Consider the following 20668-nt stretch of genomic DNA (forward strand, 5'->3'; position numbering starts at 1 on the left):
CCTATATCCCTCAGAACTCTGGGGTAAATGGAAAGACCATGATAGCCCTTAAGAAGATAAATGGGTTAGCAGCAGAATTAAAAACTAATGCAGGAGTAGACACATCTTTCTTTTCCGGTTGGTTGGGTGGGCTCAAGGGATTCCTTCAACAAGCTTGTCTAGTACTGATTACCCTTCTTGTAGTTAGATCGATAATCCTCTGTTGTGTTATTCCCCTGTATAAAAAGGTTATTACTAAGGCAACTCCGACTGGCACCTTCCTCAACCAAGAAGTAGACCCACCAGAGTACAATGGCACTGATCCAGGGGAGATCCCTAAGTATGTCCCCCTCAAGAAGATAGACAAAACCCCTTTACTCTCAGATGATGCAAAGAGATTTAGTTTAGGGACAGCGGGAGAACTCCATGTGAAGCTAGTGAAGGGTTCAGCTGCCTGGAGGCCTCTCACAAGGGGAGAGCTTCTGAGGTGTCTGGATGAAGAAATCCACCTCCCCTTTCCCCATCACATGGACAGTGTCGAAGGATCTTTCTTTTTAGGGAAAAACTTAGTGTTTAGGGGGGATTGTCAAGGTGAAAATATATGTCTTTATACACTTTTGTACTTTTATATATTCTTATACTGTGAAACAATAAGTTTTTCCCTTTGCTTGCCAAATGCAAATTTAACTGTATTTAAGATGGCTGCCAGTATTCACCTTTGCCCTACTTTTTGTTCTTGCCAAGAATCTACTTTCGTTTCTGAAGCTAAAGTATCGTCCCTGGAGAAATGGAAACTTAAAGTGACGTGGAGGAAGGAGGATCTATCATATGACGTCAGGCCAACCAGAGAGACTGAATACTAGATACATTGCTTAAACCCCGCCTATCCCCGCCCTCTGCACACCTTCCCCCAATGGACCATATAATGTTGTGTATATGAAATAAAGAGTTCAGTTGCTGTGAGGTTACCACTACGTGTGGAAGCATAAGCAGGCACTGAGTTTGAACCAGCATTGTGTCTGACTCATTCTTCACTCCGGTACCACTGCTTCTAATCTGATTTGGAATGACTGGTGGATGAAGGGTATTGTCGTGACGACCCCGACACTTTCTTCCCTGTCCAGACTTTGATCTGCTGTGTACATCTTCCTCATCCTCCCAGCCGCTATTGCTAACACTTAGAGCATGGAGGAGAGCAAAGAGCGCCATCAAAGTTAGGAGCAAAGCCCTGACAGATTTTGCAGTGAAGCTAGCTAGGCGAAGAACTTGATGCAGCAAAATGGCAGTACATTTCTAATGAAGACTATTTAGAAAAAAACTTAATTTTGCATTTTAAAAAGGAAAACAAATCAGCACATAGTCTTAAATACTGTTTGTATTATCACTGTAGGTCCACTGACTAAAGCTACACGCCCTTGTGTAGCCATGAATTTGATGTTGTTGCAAGAAATAATCTTCAGTACACCTATATTTTTAACATTGTTTAATGTTTTTAATACACAAATACCATTAATCTAGACATTTATGATTGTAACTTTAGGATGTTAGAAATTAAACATCAAGAAAAATTGTGACTATTTAACATCAGAAAAAATGTAGTTAATGAATCCCTCCTAATGTGCCATAGTAACCAACTTAGATGGTATAAAGTTAAACAAAGGGGTCTAAAGATTATATACATTTATCATCTAGCATTACAACTTCTGTCATAAATTTACTGGATTTTAACACTATGTAGCCTAAATTTGCACTAACTATTGCTCGGGATTAGTAATTCCTTCCCAATGTGCCATTGTTGATTATAAAATATTTTGAGTAAAATCTATGAGACTGTAAAGAGTAGAATAAATGTTCAGAATTAAAGCTTGCAACCTCTAATCCATTCTGACAAGTCTCTGCCTTTGCAGTGATTTCTCCAAGCAACCCTGTAGAAGAAAAAAAGATTTCATAAGTTCAATATTAGCAGCGTTGTCAGGTATGTTAACTTTAATGATTAATGAGGATGTGCTGGTGATTAGGGATGAGCGGACCCGTTGATGTTCAGGTTCGTCCAAAGTTTGGGTTCCGTGCCGAATAAAGTTTACATTTATCCGAGACCATATAGACATTTGATCAAATAGATTACATGTGTTGGGTAGACAAGAAGGCTTGTCTTGTCTAACCAATGCAAATGGACATTCCCCTGCCATTCCTCTGCTTGCAATGCTGCAATGTAACCAAAGGAGACACATTCTCACACCCAAGATCAGGAAAAAGATTTCCTATTAGAGTCACCTGTGACTCCTCATATATAATCTACAGTGGGTACGGAAAGTATTCAGACCCATTAAAATGTTTCACTCTTTGTTTCATTGCAGCCATTTGGTAAATTCAAAAAAGTTCATTTTTGTTCTCATTAATGTACACTCGGCACCCCATCTTGACTGAAAAAAAACTGAAATGTAGTAATGTAACAAATATATTAACGTAGCAAATTTATTAAAAAAGAAAAACTGAAATATCACATGGTCATAAGTATTCAGACCCTTTGCTCAGTATTGAGTAGAAGCACCTCTTTGAGCTAGTACAGCCATGAGTCTTCTTGGGAACGGTGCAACAAGTTTTTCACACCTGGATTTGGGGATCCTCTGCCATTCTTCCTTGCAGATCCTCTCCAGTTCTGTCAGGTTGGATGGTGAACATTGGTGGACGGCCATTTTCAGATCTCTCCAGAGATGCTCAATTGGGTTTAGAATGGTCATAGAGTTGTTCTGAAGCCACTCCTTTGTTATTTTAGCTGTGTGCTTAGGGTCATTGTCTTGCTGGAAGGTGAACATTTGGCCAAGTCTGAGGTCTAGAGCACTCTGGAAGAGGTTTTCATCCAGGATATCTCTGTATTTGGCCGCATTCATGTTTCATTAAATGGCAGCCAGTCGTCCCGTCCCTGCAGCTGAAAAACACCCCCATAGCATGATGCTGCCACCACCATGTTTCACTGTTGGGATTGTATTGGCAGGTGATGAGCAGTGCCTGGTTTTCTCCACACATACCACTTAGAATTATCACCAAAAAGGTCTATCTTCGTCTGATGAGACCAGAGAATCTTATTTCTCATAGTCTGGGAGTCCTTCATGTGTTTTTCAGCAAACACTATGTGGGCTTTCATATGTCTTGCACTGAGGAGAGGCTTCCATTGGGCCACTCTGCCATAAAGGCCTGACTGGTGGAGGGCTGCAGTGATAGTTGACTTTGTGGAACTTTCTCCCATCTCCCTACTGTATCTCTGGAGCTCAGCCACAGAGATCTTGGGGTTCTTGCTCAGTTTGGCTGGATGGCCAGGTCTAGGAAGACTTCAGGTGGTCCCAAACGTCTTCCATTTAAGGATTATGAAGGCCACTGTGCTCTTAAGAGCCTTTAGTACTGCAGAAATTCTGTTGTAACCTTGGCCAGATATGTGCATTGCCACAATTCTGTCTCAGAGCTCCTTGGCCAGTTCCTTTGACCTCATGATTCTCATTTGGTCTGACATGCAATGTGAGCTGTGAGGTCTTATATAGACAGGTGTGTGCCTTTCCAAATCAAGTCCTATCAGTTTAATTAAACACAGCTGGCCTCCAATGAAGGAGTAGACCCATCTCAAGGAGGATCACAAAGAAATGGACAGCATGTGACTTAAATATGAGTGTCTGAGCAAAGGGTCTGAATACTTATGACCATGTGATATTTCAGTTTTTCTTTTTTATAAAATGTGCAAAAATTTCTACATTTCTGTTTCTTTTCAGTCAAGATGGGATGCAGAGAGTACATTAATGAGAAAACAAATGAAATTTTTTGAATTTACCAAATGGCTGCAATGAAACAAACAGTGAAAAATTTAAAGGGGTCTGAATACTTTCCGTACCCACTGTATAGTGTATTTGTATTTATAGGTAGTTGTCTATTACTATAGCATCACAATAGTGTGTTTGTAGGCTGTAGGCTGTAGTCTGCAGTGACGATGTCACAATAATGTGGATTTTTTTATAGATTGCACTCATTCATCATGTTGTTACAATAGCCCCATTGTTTACTTGTTTTGCTTTCACAACAGGGTGTCTTTATGCTGTGATACCTGTGTGGTGATGTTAAAACAATATAATAATACTGAATATGTGTATTTATCGGTATTTATTGGTTGCACTTTGTTGCAATGTGTATTTTATCATGTTCTGTACTGTATATTCATTTATTTGTGGCCAATGATCTGTTGTGATGATGTCACAATACTGTATATGTTATTGAATATACATTTATATAAAGCCATGTTTTACTATTTTTACTGTTACATGATTACATTATTAGTGTAGCACCTTATACTCACCATGCATTCATACCATTGGGATCACTCACAACTCGCTTTGCACATTGCACAGATTTCGTTATGTCATCAGACAGCAATTCTGTTAAATGACATGAAAATTAGAATTGATGAAATTATGTTATAGCTTTAAATAATAATGCATCATTACATTAAAAGGTAATCATAGGCTCCATCCACATATGGACAACATACCTTTATTTTCTTACGTCTGTTCCTATAATGGCTCCGTTAAAGAGGATCTGTCACCGAGTCAAAAGTATCCAATCTTTGCTCTTATTTTATTCCTGCTATTCCCCTAAGTACTCATTTGTTTTGTTTTTTTATTATCAGATGACTTTACCAAGGGGGTTATAATGCAGTGAAGCATAAAGCGACGCCCATAGAGAATACTGTGACCAACTCCCCCTTGGTAAAGACCATAACAATTAACATATTGGGTGAACTAAATAAAAAGGCCAATATCTATGGCACCATATAGTGGATACAAAAAAAAGAGTCCACTTTTGACCTGGTGACTGATACTGTTTAATTTGCCTACCCCCCCAACCAAAAGTGCCCCAGAGTTAAGGTACCGTTACACTAAACGACTTACCAACGATCACGAACAGCGATACGACCTGGCCGTGATCGTTGGTAAGTCGTTGTGTGGTCGCTGGAGAGCTGTCACACAGACAGCTCTCTCCAGCGACCAACGATCAGGGGAAAGACTTCGGCATGGTTGAAACTGTCTTCGACGATGCCGAAGTCCCCGGGTAACCAGGGTAAACATTGGGTTACTAAGTGCAGGGCCGCGCTTAGTAACCCGATATTTATCCTGGTTACCATTGTAAAAGTTAAAAAAAAAAAAAAACAGTACATACTCACGGGGAACGTGACAGACATCGGAATGTGAGTATGTACTGTTTTTTTTTTTTACTTTTGCAATGGTAACCAGGATAAATATCGGGTTACTAAGCGCGGCCCTGCGCTTAGTAACCGGAAGTTTACCCTGGTTACAAGTGAACACATCGCTGGATCGGCGTCACACACGCCGATCCAGCGATGACAGCGGGTGATCAGCGACCAAAAAGTCCTGATCCCCACGACCAACGATCTCCCAGCAGGGGCCTGATCGTTGGTCGCTGTCACACATAACGAGATCGTTAGCGGGATCGTTGCTACGTCACAAAAAGCGTGACGTTGCAACGATATCGTTAACGAAATCGTTATGTGTGAAGGTACCTTTAGTGGAAGAGCTTCAAATTCTAGGTCCATTTGCCCCAGGGAGTCCCCTGCCTCTATTTCACCATAAAGCAAAAGATGTCATGAACTGGGGCTAGTAATAATTATATTAATAGAGGAATATTTGGGCATCAAGAAAATGGTGTTGTCTTCTGCTGATTAAAATATCTGAACAAGTCAACATTCTACAGTAAGGGTAAGTTCACACTAGGCGTTTCTTCAGCTTTTTTTTCTGCAGCAAAACTAGATCTCTTGGCCGGAAAGAAGCTGCAGAAAAAAGCAGGTTTTGTTTGTTTTTTCTTGCGTTATTTTGCTGCATTTTTTGCTTTGTTATTGGCATGCTAGAGTTGTCTCTTGCGCATGCTGATAAAGTTTAGTGCAAAAAAAGCCTTATTCTACAGAGTCAGGTCTTAGCACAAAACAATGCTGAAAAACCTGTTACCTGCATTTTTGCTGCAGTTTTTCAGTGTTTTTTTCACCACCCATTCATGTCAATGGGTGAAAAATGCTGAAAACACTTGAAAGAAGTGCCATGCTCTGTTCTGCAAAGAAACATGCAAAGCACAAAATTCTGATGTCATAAAAAACAAGGTGTGTGCATGAAATTTCTGAAATCTCATAGACATAACCAGGGCCGGACTGGCCATTGGGCACTTCTGGCAAATGCCAGAATGGCCAGTGCCAGTAGTGGGCCGCTCAATCCCTGCACGCTCTGCCACTGGGCTAACTCCCCCCGCCAGCGCCGACTCACCTCCCCCCCCCCACCAGCACCGCCTCATTCAACTATACCGGCGTCTATGAGGCCGGTACAGTTGAATGCAATGATGGAGGAGAGAGGGTCTGTTGACGCTTCCTCTCCCATCATTCCCCGTTCTGCCTCTGACACTGCGGGTGCGCAATGATGTCATATCATCGCGTACCTGCTGTGTGCCGGGCAGACTGCCGCCGAGACAGGAGCCAGGAGCAGCACGCGGCACGAGGGGAGGGGAGGATTGTGTGTTTTTTTGTTATATGAATGAGTGATAACTGGATTGTGGGGTCTATTGGGGGGCGCTACATTACATTTTATGGGGGTTGTATTATATTCTATAGGGGGCTGTATTACATTCTATGGGGGGCTGTATTACATTCTATGGGGGGGCAGTATTACATTCTATGGGAGGTTGTATTACATTCTATGGGGGGCTCTATTAAATTATATGGGGGGCTGTATTACATTCTATGGGGGGTTGTATTACTTTCTATGGGGGGCTGTATTACATTCTATGGGGGTTGTATTACATTCTATGGGGGTTGTATTACATTCTATGGGGGGCTGTATTACATCCTATGGGGGGCTGTATTACATTCTATGGGGGTTGTATTACATTTTATGGGGGGTTGTATTATATTCTAGGGGTGGCTGTATTACATTCTATGGGGGGCTCTATTAAATTCTATGGGGGGCTGTATTACATTCTATGGGGGTTGTATTACATTCTATGGGGGTTGTATTACATTCTATGGGGGGCTGTATTACATTCTATGGGGGGCTGTATTACATTCTATGGGGGGGCTGTATTACATTCTATGGGGGTTGTATTATATTCTAGGGGTGGCTGTATTACATTCTATGTGGGGCTGTATTACATTCCATGGGGGTTGTATTACTTTCTATGGGGTCTGTATTACATTCTATGGGGGGTTATATTATATTCTAGGGGTGGCTGTATTACATTCCATGGGGGGGCTGTATTACATTCTTTGGGGGGCAGTATTACATTCTATGGGGGGCTGTATTACATTCTATGGTGGGCTGTATTACATTCTATGATGGAGGATTGCATCATACTCTTTTATGGGGCTACATTATATTCTATGGGGAGGTAGGCTGTATTATATTCTATATTAAATGTATTCTATGTAATAAATTTATTATGTTCTATGAGGGGTGATTGCATCATACTCTATGAGGGGGCTGTATTACATTCTATGGGGGGTTGTATTACATTCTATGAGGGGGGCTGTATTACATTCTATGGGGGGCAGTATTACATTCTATTGGGGGGGCTGTATTACATTCTATAGGGGGTTGTATTATATTCTATGGGTGGCTGTATTACATTCTATGGGGGGCTGTATTACATTCCATGGGTGGGGCTGTATTACATTCTATGGAGGGGCTGTATTACATTCTATGGAGGGGCTGTATTACATTCTATGGGGTGCTGTATTACATTCTATGACGGAAGATTGCATCATACTATTTTATGGGGCTACAATATATTCTATGGGGAGGTAGGCTGTATCATATTCTATATTAAATGTGTTCTATATATTAAACTTATGATATTCTATGAGGGGTGATTGCATCATACTCTATGAGGGGGCTACATTATATTCTATGGGGAGCTGCATTATACTATATGAAGACGGCTGCATTGTATTCTATGGAAGGGCTACATTATATTCTATGGGGGGCTGCATTATGATATATGAGGTGGCTACCATATATTATATATACAGGGGCTGCATTATACTATATGAGGGGGCTGCATTATATTCTCTGGGGTGTTACATTATACTCGGGGCTACAATATATTCATTGGGGTGGCTGCATTATACTCTGGGGATGGCATCATTATACTATAAGTGGGCTGCATCATACTGTATCGAGGAATACAATGGGGAATACATTATACTATATGAAGAACTATGGGGTGCATTATACTATGGGAAGTGAGTTGTACTACATGGATGACTATGGCGGTGCATTATACTATATGGAGCACTATGAGGAGTGTATTATACTATATGGAGGACTGAGGAGTGTATTATACTATATGGAGGACTGAGGAGTGTATTATACTATATGGAGGACTGAGGAGTGTATTATACTATATGGAGGACTAAGGAGTGTATTATACTAAACAAGCAAAATGCTGCCTATTCACCGAGTGATTGGATTTTTTATGTGGGAACAGAAATCCTTGGTCTCAGCAGGACATCGCCGGTTTAAACTGTAGTTGTGCTGCTGATAACATGATACTGTATGGGGACAGATTGATCTAATTGTGATTGTTCTGTCCCCATCATTCTTTCTCAGTTGGTGTAAAGAGGCCGGGAAACAAGTGAACAACTTCAGTATTGTCGATCACACTCGTTTAGCGGCCTGAGATTAGCGCATGTAAATACAACAGAAATATTTCGCAGGGAGATGAGGCAAGGATGATGACAGCTGTAGTTAGCACCCGGCGCCTGGGAATAGCGCTAACTCTACTGCTTTTCCCAGCCGCCAAAGCATTTAATTTTGGTATGTGTAATGATTTTTAGGGTTGATGTCAGCTGCGTAATGTCAGCTGCTATCAATCCCTGGTGTAAGTAATGGAGAGGTGTCTAACAGACACCCCCACTACTAGCCCAGACTTGGCGAGACCCAGCGACTCTGAAGAGCGGTGACGGTAGTAACAATACCGCTCTTCACAGTCGCCGAGCTCAGCGGAAGACCCGGAATATCTGAAGAGCGGTGATGTTACTGATGTCACCGCTCTTCAGAGTCCCCGGGTCTCGTGCTGCGCAGTGGAACCAAAAGTGGCTGTAGGCAAAGTTTATGGAGATTCAGAATGAGGTTCCATAGCCTTTGGTCGTCTCAATCCCTTCATTATCTACGAGATCCAGTTATGTAGGTAAAGTAGCGGCTTTTCTTGGTACTGCAACTAAAATCAATAAATAGGACTGAGCTGTAATGCTGGATACAGCTGTGATTATACTGTATGTTATATAGTCGTGTTACACTCCCCTCACTTCTTGTAACCTACAAGTGTACAAAGATATTATACAGTCACCATGTGATAAGTGGGCCTGTGTACCTTCAAATGCCAGGGCTGAATTTTAGTCCCAGTCCGGCCCTGGACATAGCTGGTACTGTAAAATGCAGCTGAAAATTAGCATTAAAAAAACGCATGAAAAAACACCTAGTGTGAACTTATCCTAAGAGTAGAGCTTTGATTTGCATCGTATGTGGTGGGATATGTAACTGGTACATATGTAAGAGTCTCAAATCCTCTTATAATGGTGTTGAATGACCTCAATATGTGTTACTGGTTGGCACTTATGGTTGGTATTGGGCCATGCAATAGGGAGACAAAAATGTTATCTTTAGGCCAGGGTCACACTAGCGTAGAATACGGACGAGTGCTATGCGAGAAAATATTGCATAGCACTCGGATCAGTGTTACTCTATGGGGCAGCGTAAATCACCGTATTTTTTCTCTGGCATATTCTACGTGTGTGTAAAATTGCAGCATGCTGCGATTTTACGCATATCTCGGCCGAGTCTCACCAATGCAAGCCTATGGGTGCAAGAAAAAATCGGACACCACACGGACCATGTGAGTGCTGTCCGATGTTTGCGAATCGGTGTCCTTTGAAAAGATTGCGCCTCAATTCAGGACTCTATACAAACAGATACAAAACAAAGCCAAAACCTGACAACTTGGACAACACGCCATTCCAGACACAAAAGCATCTAACTATGTCATTAATCTCTCAGATTATAAACCCAACAAAGTGGAACTGGCCGTACTTTCCAGAGGACTCTCATTTTGTCCTGCTAAGGCCCTGGATAAAACTGAACTCTGCAGTGATATGGAACATTTTTTCAGGAGACTGCGTCTGAGGGAATATTTCAGTGATGCAGAAGATTCAGAACTCACCTGGACTGAAGGAAAAGGGATCCTAACAACAAAGAAGAGGTCAGACTGGACACCTCCACCTGGACGCAACCCTCATTTGGAAAAATATATAGACTCCTTCAGACATTTGATAAAATCCACCATCATAGCTACTAACAGGAGACAAGCATCCAACATCAGTGCCCAGGAGAGAAATGCCATACAGTCTCTGAAAACCAACAAAGAAATCATCAAACCTGCTGACAAGGGTGGTACAATAGTCATGATGAACACATCAGACTATATGAAGGAAGCAAACAGACAACTTATGGACACACGCTACTACAAAAAATTGAAGTCGGATCCCACACAGGACTATTACAAGGAACTAAACAAGTTGGTATCTTGTCTGCCTGACAAATCCACAAGAGCCGATGACCTGATACCAGAAAGTCCAAGAACAGGGACATTCTACATGCTTCCCAAAATCCACAAATATGGAAACCCAGGAAGACCAATTATTTCATGTGTGGGCACCTGTTGTGAATTCTGTGGCTGAGTTCACTTCTGTGGTCACAAGTGGTATTGCAGTCTCTGGGCTTCCTCCCTCAGGTGTTTTGGTGAGCTCGTTGGCTGCCTTGCTATTTAGCTCCACCTGAGTCTGTCTTCCTTGCTCCTTGTCAATGTTCCAGTGTTGGATCTGAGCTACTGCATCTTTCCTTGGGCCTGCTGCTCTGCTAGATAAGTGCTTCTAGTTTGTTTTCTGTTTTTTCTGTCCAGCTTGCTATTAACTTTTGCTGGAAGCTCTGAGAAGCAAAGGGGTGCACCGCCGTGCTGTTAGTTCGGCACGGTGGGTCTTTTTGCCCCTTTGCGTGGTTTTCGTTTTAGGGTTTTTTGTAGACTGCATAGTTCTCTTTGCTATCCTCGCTCTGTCTAGAATATCGGGCCTCACTTTGCTGAATCTATTTCATTCCTACGTTTGTCTTTTCATCTTGCTAACAGTCATTATATGTGGGGGGCTGCCTATTCCTTTGGGGTATTTCTCTGAGGTAAGTCAGGCTTGTATTTCTATCTGCAGGCTAGTCAGCTCCTCAGGCAGTGTCGAGTTGCATAGGTAGTTATAGGCGCAATCCACTGCTGCTTATAGTTGTGTGAGGATAGATCAGGTACTGCAGTCTACAGAGATTCCACGTCTCAGAGCTCGTCCTATTGTTTTTGGTTATTGTCAGATCTCTGTATGTGCGCTGATTACTGCACGCTGTGTTGCCTGATTGCCAGCCATAACAGTACAAGGAGCCCTTCCAATGATTTCCAATAGAGGAAAAAAAAAAATCCTGACATCATTTTTTTTTCTTAGCTCTGTCTTCAGTCTTTTTTTTCCCCTAGACATTAGAGTGCTTCAGGACACAGCTGTGGACATGGATATTCAGGCTCTGTGCTCCTCAATGGATAATCTCGTTGTAAATGTACAAAAGATTCAAGATACTATTGATCAGAAATCGATGCTAGAACCAAGAATTCCGATTCCTGATTTGTTTTTTGGTGACAGAACTAAGTTCCTGAGCTTCAGAAATAATTGTAAGCTATTTTTGGCCTTGAAACCTCATTCTTCTGGTAATCCTATTCAACAGGTTTTGATTATTATTTCTTTTTTGCGCGGCGACCCACAGGACTGGGCGTTTTCTCTTGCACCAGGAGATTCTGCATTGAGTAATGTTGATGCATTTTTCCAGGCGCTGGGATTGCTTTACGATGAGCCTAATTCAGTGGATCAAGCTGAGAAAAATCTGCTGGCTTTATGCCAGGGTCAGGATGATGTAGAAGTATATTGTCAGAAATTTAGGAAATGGTCAGTACTCACTCTGTGGAATGAATCTGCACTAGCGGCTTTGTTCAGAAAGGGTCTCTCTGAAGCTCTTAAGGATGTAATGGTGGGATTTCCTATGCCTGCTGGTTTGAATGAGTCTATGTCCTTGGCCATTCAGATCGGTCGTCGCTTGCGCGAGCGTAAATCTGTGCACCATCTGGCGGTATTGTCTGAGAGTAAGCCTGAGCCTATGCAGTGCGACAGGACTATGACTAAAGTAGAACGGCACGAACACAGACGTCTGAACAGACTGTGTTTCTATTGTGGTGATTCTACTCATGCTATTTCTAATTGTCCTAAACGCACTAGGCGGTTCGATAGCTCTGCCGTTATTGGTACTGTACAGTCCAAATTCCTTTTGTCCATTACCTTAATGTGCTCTTTGTCATCATATTCTGTCATGGCGTTTGTGGATTCAGGCGCTGCCCTGAATCTGATGGATTTGGATTATGCTAAACGTTGTGGATTTTTCTTGGAGCCTTTGCGGTGTCCTATTCCGTTGAGAGGAATTGATGCTACACCTTTGGCCAAGAATAAGCCTCAGTACTGGGCCCAGCTGACCATGTGCATGGCTCCTGCACATCAGGAAGTTATTCGCTTTCTGGTACTGCATAATTTGCATGATGTGGTCGTGTTGGGGTTGCCATGGCTACAAACCCATAATCCAGTATTGGATTGGAACTCTATGTCGGTAACCAGCTGGGGTTGTCAGGGAGTACATGGTGATGTTCCATTTTTGTCTATTTCGTCATCCATTCCTTCTGACATCCCAGAGTTCTTGTCGGACTTTCAGGATGTATTTGAAGAGTCCAAGTCTGATGCCCTACCTCCGCATAGGAATTGTGATTGTGCTATCGATTTGATTCCTGGTAGTAAATTCCCTAAGGGTCGTTTATTTAATTTGTCCGTACCTGAACACACCGCTATGCGCAGTTATGTGAAGGAGTCCCTGGAGAAGGGACATATTCGCCCATCGTCGTCACCATTGGGAGCAGGGTTCTTTTTTGTAGCCAAGAAGGATGGTTCGCTAAGACCGTGTATTGATTACCGCCTTCTTAATAAGATCACTGTTAAGTTTCAGTATCCCTTGCCATTGATATCTGACTTGTTTGCTCGGATTAAGGGGGCTAGTTGGTTTACTAAGATTGATCTTCGTGGTGCGTATAATCTGGTGAGAATCAGGCAGGGAGATGAATGGAAAACGGCATTTAATACGCCTGAGGGTCATTTTGAGTATCTGGTGATGCCGTTCGGACTTGCCAATGCTCCATCTGTTTTTCAGTCTTTTATGCATGACATTTTCCGTGAGTATCTGGATAAATTCTTGATTGTTTACTTGGATGACATTTTGATCTTCTCAGATGATTGGGAGTCTCATGTGAAGCAAGTCAGAATGGTTTTCCAGGTACTGCGTGCTAATTCCTTGTTCGTGAAGGGATCAAAGTGTCTCTTCGGTGTGCAGAAAGTTTCATTTTTGGGGTTCATTTTTTCCCCTTCTACTATCGAGATGGATCCGGTTAAGGTTCAGGCCATCCAGGATTGGACTCAGCCGACATCTCTGAAAAGTCTGCAGAAATTCCTGGGCTTTGCTAATTTTTATCGTCGCTTCATCTGTAATTTTTCTAGCATTGCCAGACCATTGACCGATTTGACCAAGAAGGGTGCTGATTTGGTTAATTGGTCTTCTGCTGCCGTGGAAGCTTTTCAGGAATTGAAGCGTCGTTTTTGCTGTGCCCCTGTGTTGTGTCAACCTGATGTTTCTCTTCCGTTCCAGGTCGAGGTTGATGCTTCTGAGATTGGTGCAGGGGCGGTTTTGTCACAGAGAGGTTCTGGTTGCTCAGTGTTCAAACCATGTGCTTTCTTTTCCAGGAAATTTTCTGCTGCTGAGCGTAATTATGATGTGGGCAACCGAGAGTTGCTGGCCATGAAGTGGGCATTCGAGGAGTGGCGTCATTGGCTTGAGGGTGCTAAGCATCGCGTGGTGGTTTTGACTGATCATAAGAACCTTACTTATCTTGAGTCTGCCAAGCGCTTGAATCCTAGACAGGCCCGTTGGTCGTTATTTTTTGCTCGTTTTGATTTTGTGGTTTCGTACCTTCCGGGCTCTAAAAATGTGAAGGCGGATGCTCTGTCTAGGAGTTTTGTGCCCGATTCTCCGGGGTTATCTGAGCCGGCGAGTATCCTCAAGGAAGGAGTCATTGTGTCTGCCATCTCCCCTGATTTGCGGAGAGTGTTGCAGAAATTTCAGGCTAATAAACCTGATCGTTGTCCGGCCGAGAAACTGTTCGTCCCTGATAGGTGGACTAGTAAAGTTATCTCTGAACTTCATTGTTCGGTGCTGGCCGGTCATCCAGGAATCTTTGGTACCAGGGAGTTGGTTGCTAGATCCTTCTGGTGGCCATCTCTGTCACGGGATGTGCGTGCTTTTGTGCAGTCCTGTGGAATTTGTGCTAGGGCTAAGCCCTGCTGTTCACGTGCCAGTGGGTTGCTTTTGCCCTTGCCGGTCCCGAAGAGGCCTTGGACACATATTTCGATGGATTTCATTTCTGACCTTCCCGTTTCTCAAAAAATGTCGGTCATTTGGGTGGTCTGTGATCGCTTTTCTAAAATGGTCCATCTGGTGCCCTTGGTTAAATTGCCTTCCTCCTCTGATTTGGTGCCTTTGTTCTTTCAGCATGTGGTTCGTTTACATGGCATTCCTGAGAATATTGTTTCTGACAGAGGTTCCCAGTTTGTCTCGAGGTTCTGGCGAGCCTTTTGTGGTAGGATGGGCATTGACCTATCTTTTTCCTCGGCCTTCCATCCTCAGACTAATGGCCAGACCGAACGAACCAATCAGACCTTGGAAACATATCTGAGATGTTTTGTTTCCGCTGACCAGGATGATTGGGTGTCATTTTTGCCGTTGGCTGAGTTCGCCCTTAATAATCGGGCCAGCTCGGCTACCTTGGTCTCTCCATTTTTCTGCAATTCTGGGTTCCATCCTCGTTTCTCTTCAGGACAGGTTGAGTCTTCGGACTGTCCTGGTGTGGATTCTGTGGTGGACAGGTTGCAGCAGATCTGGACTCAGGTAGTGGACAATTTGACCTTGTCCCAGGAGAAGGCTCAGCTTTTCGCTAATCGCAGACGCCGTGTGGGACCCCGACTTCGTGTTGGGGATCTGGTTTGGTTATCTTCTCGTCATATTCCTATGAAGGTTTCCTCTCCTAAATTTAAACCTCGTTTTATTGGTCCGTATAGGATTTCTGAGATTCTCAATCCGGTGTCTTTTCGTCTGACCCTCCCAGACTCCTTTTCCATACATAATGTATTCCATAGGTCGTTGTTGAGGAGATACGTGGCACCTATGGTTCCATCTGTGGAGCCTCCTGCCCCTGTTTTGGTGGAGGGGGAATTGGAGTATGTTGTGGAGAAGATTTTGGATTCTCGTGTCTCTAGACGGAGACTCCAGTATCTGGTCAAATGGAAGGGTTATGCTCAGGAAGATAATTCCTGGGTTTTTGCCTCTGATGTCCATGCCCCAGATCTTGTTCGTGCCTTTCATGTGGCTCATCCTGGTCGGCCTGGGGGTTCTGGTGAGGGTTCGGTGACCCCTCCTCAAGGGGGGGGTACTGTTGTGAATTCTGTGGCTGAGTTCACTTCTGTGGTCACAAGTGGTATTGCAGTCTCTGGGCTTCCTCCCTCAGGTGTTTTGGTGAGCTCGTTGGCTGCCTTGCTATTTAGCTCCACCTGAGTCTGTCTTCCTTGCTCCTTGTCAATGTTCCAGTGTTGGATCTGAGCTACTGCATCTTTCCTTGGGCCTGCTGCTCTGCTAGATAAGTGCTTCTAGTTTGTTTTCTGTTTTTTTCTGTCCAGCTTGCTATTAACTTTTGCTGGAAGCTCTGAGAAGCAAAGGGGTGCACCGCCGTGCTGTTAGTTCGGCACGGTGGGTCTTTTTGCCCCTTTGCGTGGTTTTCGTTTTAGGGTTTTTTGTAGACTGCATAGTTCTCTTTGCTATCCTCGCTCTGTCTAGAATATCGGGCCTCACTTTGCTGAATATATTTCATTCCTACGTTTGTCTTTTCATCTTGCTAACAGTCATTATATGTGGGGGGCTGCCTATTCCTTTGGGGTATTTCTCTGAGGTAAGTCAGGCTTGTATTTCTATCTGCAGGCTAGTCAGCTCCTCAGGCAGTGTCGAGTTGCATAGGTAGTTATAGGCGCAATCCACTGCTGCTTATAGTTGTGTGAGGATAGATCAGGTACTGCAGTCTACAGAGATTCCACGTCTCAGAGCTCGTCCTATTGTTTTTGGTTATTGTCAGATCTCTGTATGTGCGCTGATTACTGCACGCTGTGTTGCCTGATTGCCAGCCATAACAGGCACCCTTACTGAGCAGGTATCTGGATGGGTAGAGGGTATTCTTACACCCCTGGTAAAAGGATAGACCCAGCTACATTCAGGACACAACTGACCTATTGAATACACTATCAGCAATAGGTCCTAGGTACTAGAAGAAGAGGGGACGGGAAGAAAAACATTAGACTTGAACAAAGAGGACCCAGGAAAACATACTCACAAGGGAGGTAAGAACATTTCTAAAACAATCCACAGCGAGGAGATTGGAACAAAACAAAATCCTCTAAACTGCATGCTCGCAAACGCCAGAAGCCTGACAAACAAGATGGAAGAACTAGAAGCAGAAATATCTACAGGTAACTATGACATAGTGGGAATAACCGAGACATGGTTAGATGAAAGCTATGACTGGGCAGTTAACTTACAGGGTTACAGTCTGTTTAGAAAGGATCGTAAAAATCGTAGAGGAAGAGGGGTTTGTCTCTATGTAAAGTCTTGTCTAAAGTCCACTTTGAGGGAGGATATTAGCGAAGGAAATGAGGATGTCGAGTCCATATGGGTCGAAATTCATGGAGGGAAAAATGGTAACAAAATTCTCTTTGGGGTCTGTTACAAACCCCCAAATATAACAGAAACCATGGAAAGTCTACTTCTAAAGCAGATAGATGAAGCTGCAACCCATAATGAGGTCCTGGTTATGGGGGACTTTAACTACCCGGATATTAACTGGGAAACAGAAACCTGTGAAACCCATAAAGGCAACAGGTTTCTGCTAATAACCAAGAAAAATTATCTTTCACAATTGGTGCAGAATCCAACCAGAGGAGCAGCACTTTTAGACCTAATACTATCTAATAGACCTGACAGAATAACAAATCTGCAGGTGGTCGGGCATCTAGGAAATAGCGACCACAATATTGTACAGTTTCACCTGTCTTTCACTAGGGGGACTTGTCAGGGAGTCACAAAAACACTGAACTTTAGGAAGGCAAAGTTTGACCAGCTTAGAGATACCCTTAATCTGGTAGACTGGGACAATATCCTCAGAAATAAGAATACAGATAATAAATGGGAAATGTTTAAAGGGACTCTGTCACCTGAATTTGGCGGGACTGGTTTTGGGTCATATGGGCGGAGTTTTCTGGTGTTTGATTCACCCTTTCCTTACCCGCTGGCTGCATGCTGGGTGCAATATTGGATTGAAGTTCATTCTCTGTCCTCCATAGTACATGCCTGCGCAAAACAATCTTGCCTTGTGCAGGCGTGTACTACGGAGGACAGAGAATGAACTTCAATCCAATATTGCAGCCAGCATGCAGCCAGTGGGTAAGGAAAGGGTGAATCAAACACCAGAAAACTCCGCCCATTTGACCCAAAACCAGTCCCGCCAAATTCAGGTGACAGGTTCCCTTTAAGAACATCCTAAATAGGCAGTGTAAGCGGTTTATACCTTGTGGGAATAAAAGGACTAGAAATAGGAAAAACCCAATGTGGCTAAACAAAGAAATAAGACAGGCAATTAACAGTAAAAAGAAAGCATTTGCACTACTAAAGCAGGATGGCACCATTGAAGCTCTAAAAAACTATAGGGAGAAAAATACTTTATCTAAAAAACTAATTAAAGCTGCCAAAAAGGAAACAGAGAAGCACATTGCTAAGGAGAGTAAAACTAATCCCAAACTGTTCTTCAACTATATCAATAGTAAAAGAATAAAAACTGAAAATGTAGGCCCCTTAAAAAATAGTGAGGAAATAATGGTTGTAGATGACGAGGAAAAAGCTAACATATTAAACACCTTCTTCTCCACGGTATTCACGGTGGAAAATGAAATGCTAGGTGAAATCCCAAGAAACAATGAAAACCCTATATTAAGGGTCACCAATCTAACCCAAGAAGAGGTGCGAAAGCGGCTAAATAAGATTAAAATAGATAAATCTCCGGGTCCGGATGGCATACACCCACGAGTACTAAGAGAACTAAGTAATGTAATAGATAAACCATTATTTCTTATTTTTAGGGACTCTATAGCGACAGGGTCTGTTCCGCAGGACTGGCGCATAGCAAATGTGGTGCCAATATTCAAAAAGGGCTCTAAAAGTGAACCTGGAAATTATAGGCCAGTAAGTCTAACCTCTATTGTTGGTAAAATATTTGAAGGGTTTCTGAGGGATGTTATTCTGGATTATCTCAATGAGAATAACTGTTTAACTCCATATCAGCATGGGTTTATGAGAAATCGCTCCTGTCAAACCAATCTAATCAGTTTTTATGAAGAGGTAAGCTATAGGCTGGACCACTGTGAGTCATTGGACGTGGTATATCTCGATTTTTCCAAAGCGTTTGATACCGTGCCGCACAAGAGGTTGGTACACAAAATGAGAATGCTTGGTCTGGGGGAAAATGTGTGTAAATGGGTTAGTAACTGGCTTAGTGATAGAAAGCAGAGGGTGGTTATAAATGGTATAGTCTCTAACTGGGTCGCTGTGACCAGTGGGGTACCGCAGGGGTCGGTATTGGGACCTGTTCTCTTCAACATATTCATTAATGATCTGGTAGAAGGTTTACACAGTAAAATATCGATATTTGCAGATGATACAAAACTATGTAAAGCAGTTAATACAAGAGAAGATAGTATTCTGCTACAGATGGATCTGGATAAGTTGGAAACTTGGGCTGAAAGGTGGCAGATGAGGTTTAACAATGATAAATGTAAGGTTATACACATGGGAAGAAGGAATCAATATCACCATTACACACTGAATGGGAAACCACTGGGTAAATCTGACAGGGAGAAGGACTTGGGGATCCTAGTTAATGATAAACTTACCTGGAGCAGCCAGTGCCAGGCAGCAGCTGCCAAGGAAAACAGGATCATGGGGTGCATTAAAAGAGGTCTGGATACACATGATGAGAGCATTATACTGCCTCTGTACAAATCCCTAGTTAGACCGCACATGGAGTACTGTGTCCAGTTTTGGGCACCGGTGCTCAGGAAGGATATAATGGAACTAGAGAGAGTACAAAGGAGGGCAACAAAATTAATAAAGGGGATGGGAGAACTACAATACCCAGATAGATTAGCGAAATTAGGATTATTTAGTCTAGAAAAAAGACGACTGAGGGGCGATCTAATAACCATGTATAAGTATATAAGGGGACAATACAAATATCTCGCTGAGGATCTGTTTATACCAAGGAAGGTGACGGGCACAAGGGGGCATTCTTTGTGTCTGGAGGAGAGAAGGTTTTTCCACCAACATAGAAGAGGATTCTTTATTGTTAGGGCAGTGAGAATCTGGAATTGCTTGCCTGAGGAGATGGTGATGGCGAACTCAGTCGAGGGATTCAAGAGAGGCCTGGATGTCTTCCTGGAGCAGAACAATATTGTATCATACAATTATTAGGTTCTGTAGAAGGACGTAGATCTGGGGATTTATTATGATGGAATATAGGCTGAACTGGATGGACAAATGTCTTTTTTCGGCCTTACTAACTATGTTACTATGTTACTATGTCCTCTACCAGAAGGAACCATCCTGGCCACCATGGATGTGGAATCTTTGTACTTCAATATCCCACACGAGGATGGATTAAATGCCTGCAAATACTTCCTGGAAAACACAGGGACTGATACTGATTCTGTGGTGAAACTTATAAAATTCATCCTCACCCACAATTACTTTGAATTTGACAACAAGATCTATCTACAGGAGACTGGCACAGCAATAGGAAGTAAAATGGCTCCACAGTATGCAAATATTTTCATGGCCAAGCTTGAAAGTGACTTTTTGTCCTCATGTCCCAGCAGGCCTCTGGCCTACTACCGCTACATTGATGACATTTTAATCATCTGGACGGAGTCTGAGCCACAGCTAAAGAAGTTCCATGAACAGTTTAATCAATTTCATCCCACCATCAACTTGACACTCAACTACTCCCTTACTGAAATTAACTTTTTGGACACCATCATTAAGCTGCAGAACAATAAAATAGAGACATCCCTGTACCAGAAGCCAATCGACCGTCCAACATACCTTAAATGGGACAGTTTCCATCCAAAACACATAAAAAACTCTATTGTCTACAGCCAAGCCATCAGATACAATTGTATATGTTAGAACCCAATGGATAGGGATGAACACCTTGGTCGCCTCAGAAAGACCTTTTTGAATCAGGGCTACCATCCAAGAACAATTGAAAACCAAATCACAAGAGCCACCAGAATATCAAGGAATCACCTGCTACATTACAAAGCTAAAGAAGAAAATAA

The 20668-nt window shown here is 42.8% G+C and overlaps 1 protein-coding gene across 1 annotated transcript in view; it reads right to left on the reverse strand.

Annotated features, from left to right (window-relative positions):
• Positions 1–1449: 1449 nt before the first annotated feature.
• LYZ (lysozyme) overlaps positions 1450–20668 on the reverse strand; it is a 37872-nt gene continuing 18653 nt past the window's right edge. Inside the window, exons 3-4 of the mRNA XM_069764633.1 lie at positions 4319–4397; positions 1450–1904 (exon numbers count right to left, since the gene is read on the reverse strand). Of these exons, the coding sequence (XP_069620734.1) occupies positions 1838–1904; positions 4319–4397 (146 nt within the window). The 3' untranslated portion in view covers positions 1450–1837. The remainder of the gene's footprint in view (positions 1905–4318; positions 4398–20668) is intronic.

The sequence above is a fragment of the Ranitomeya imitator genome, chromosome 4 (genome assembly GCF_032444005.1).
Source record: "Ranitomeya imitator isolate aRanImi1 chromosome 4, aRanImi1.pri, whole genome shotgun sequence".
Classification (NCBI taxonomy): domain Eukaryota; kingdom Metazoa; phylum Chordata; class Amphibia; order Anura; family Dendrobatidae; genus Ranitomeya; species Ranitomeya imitator.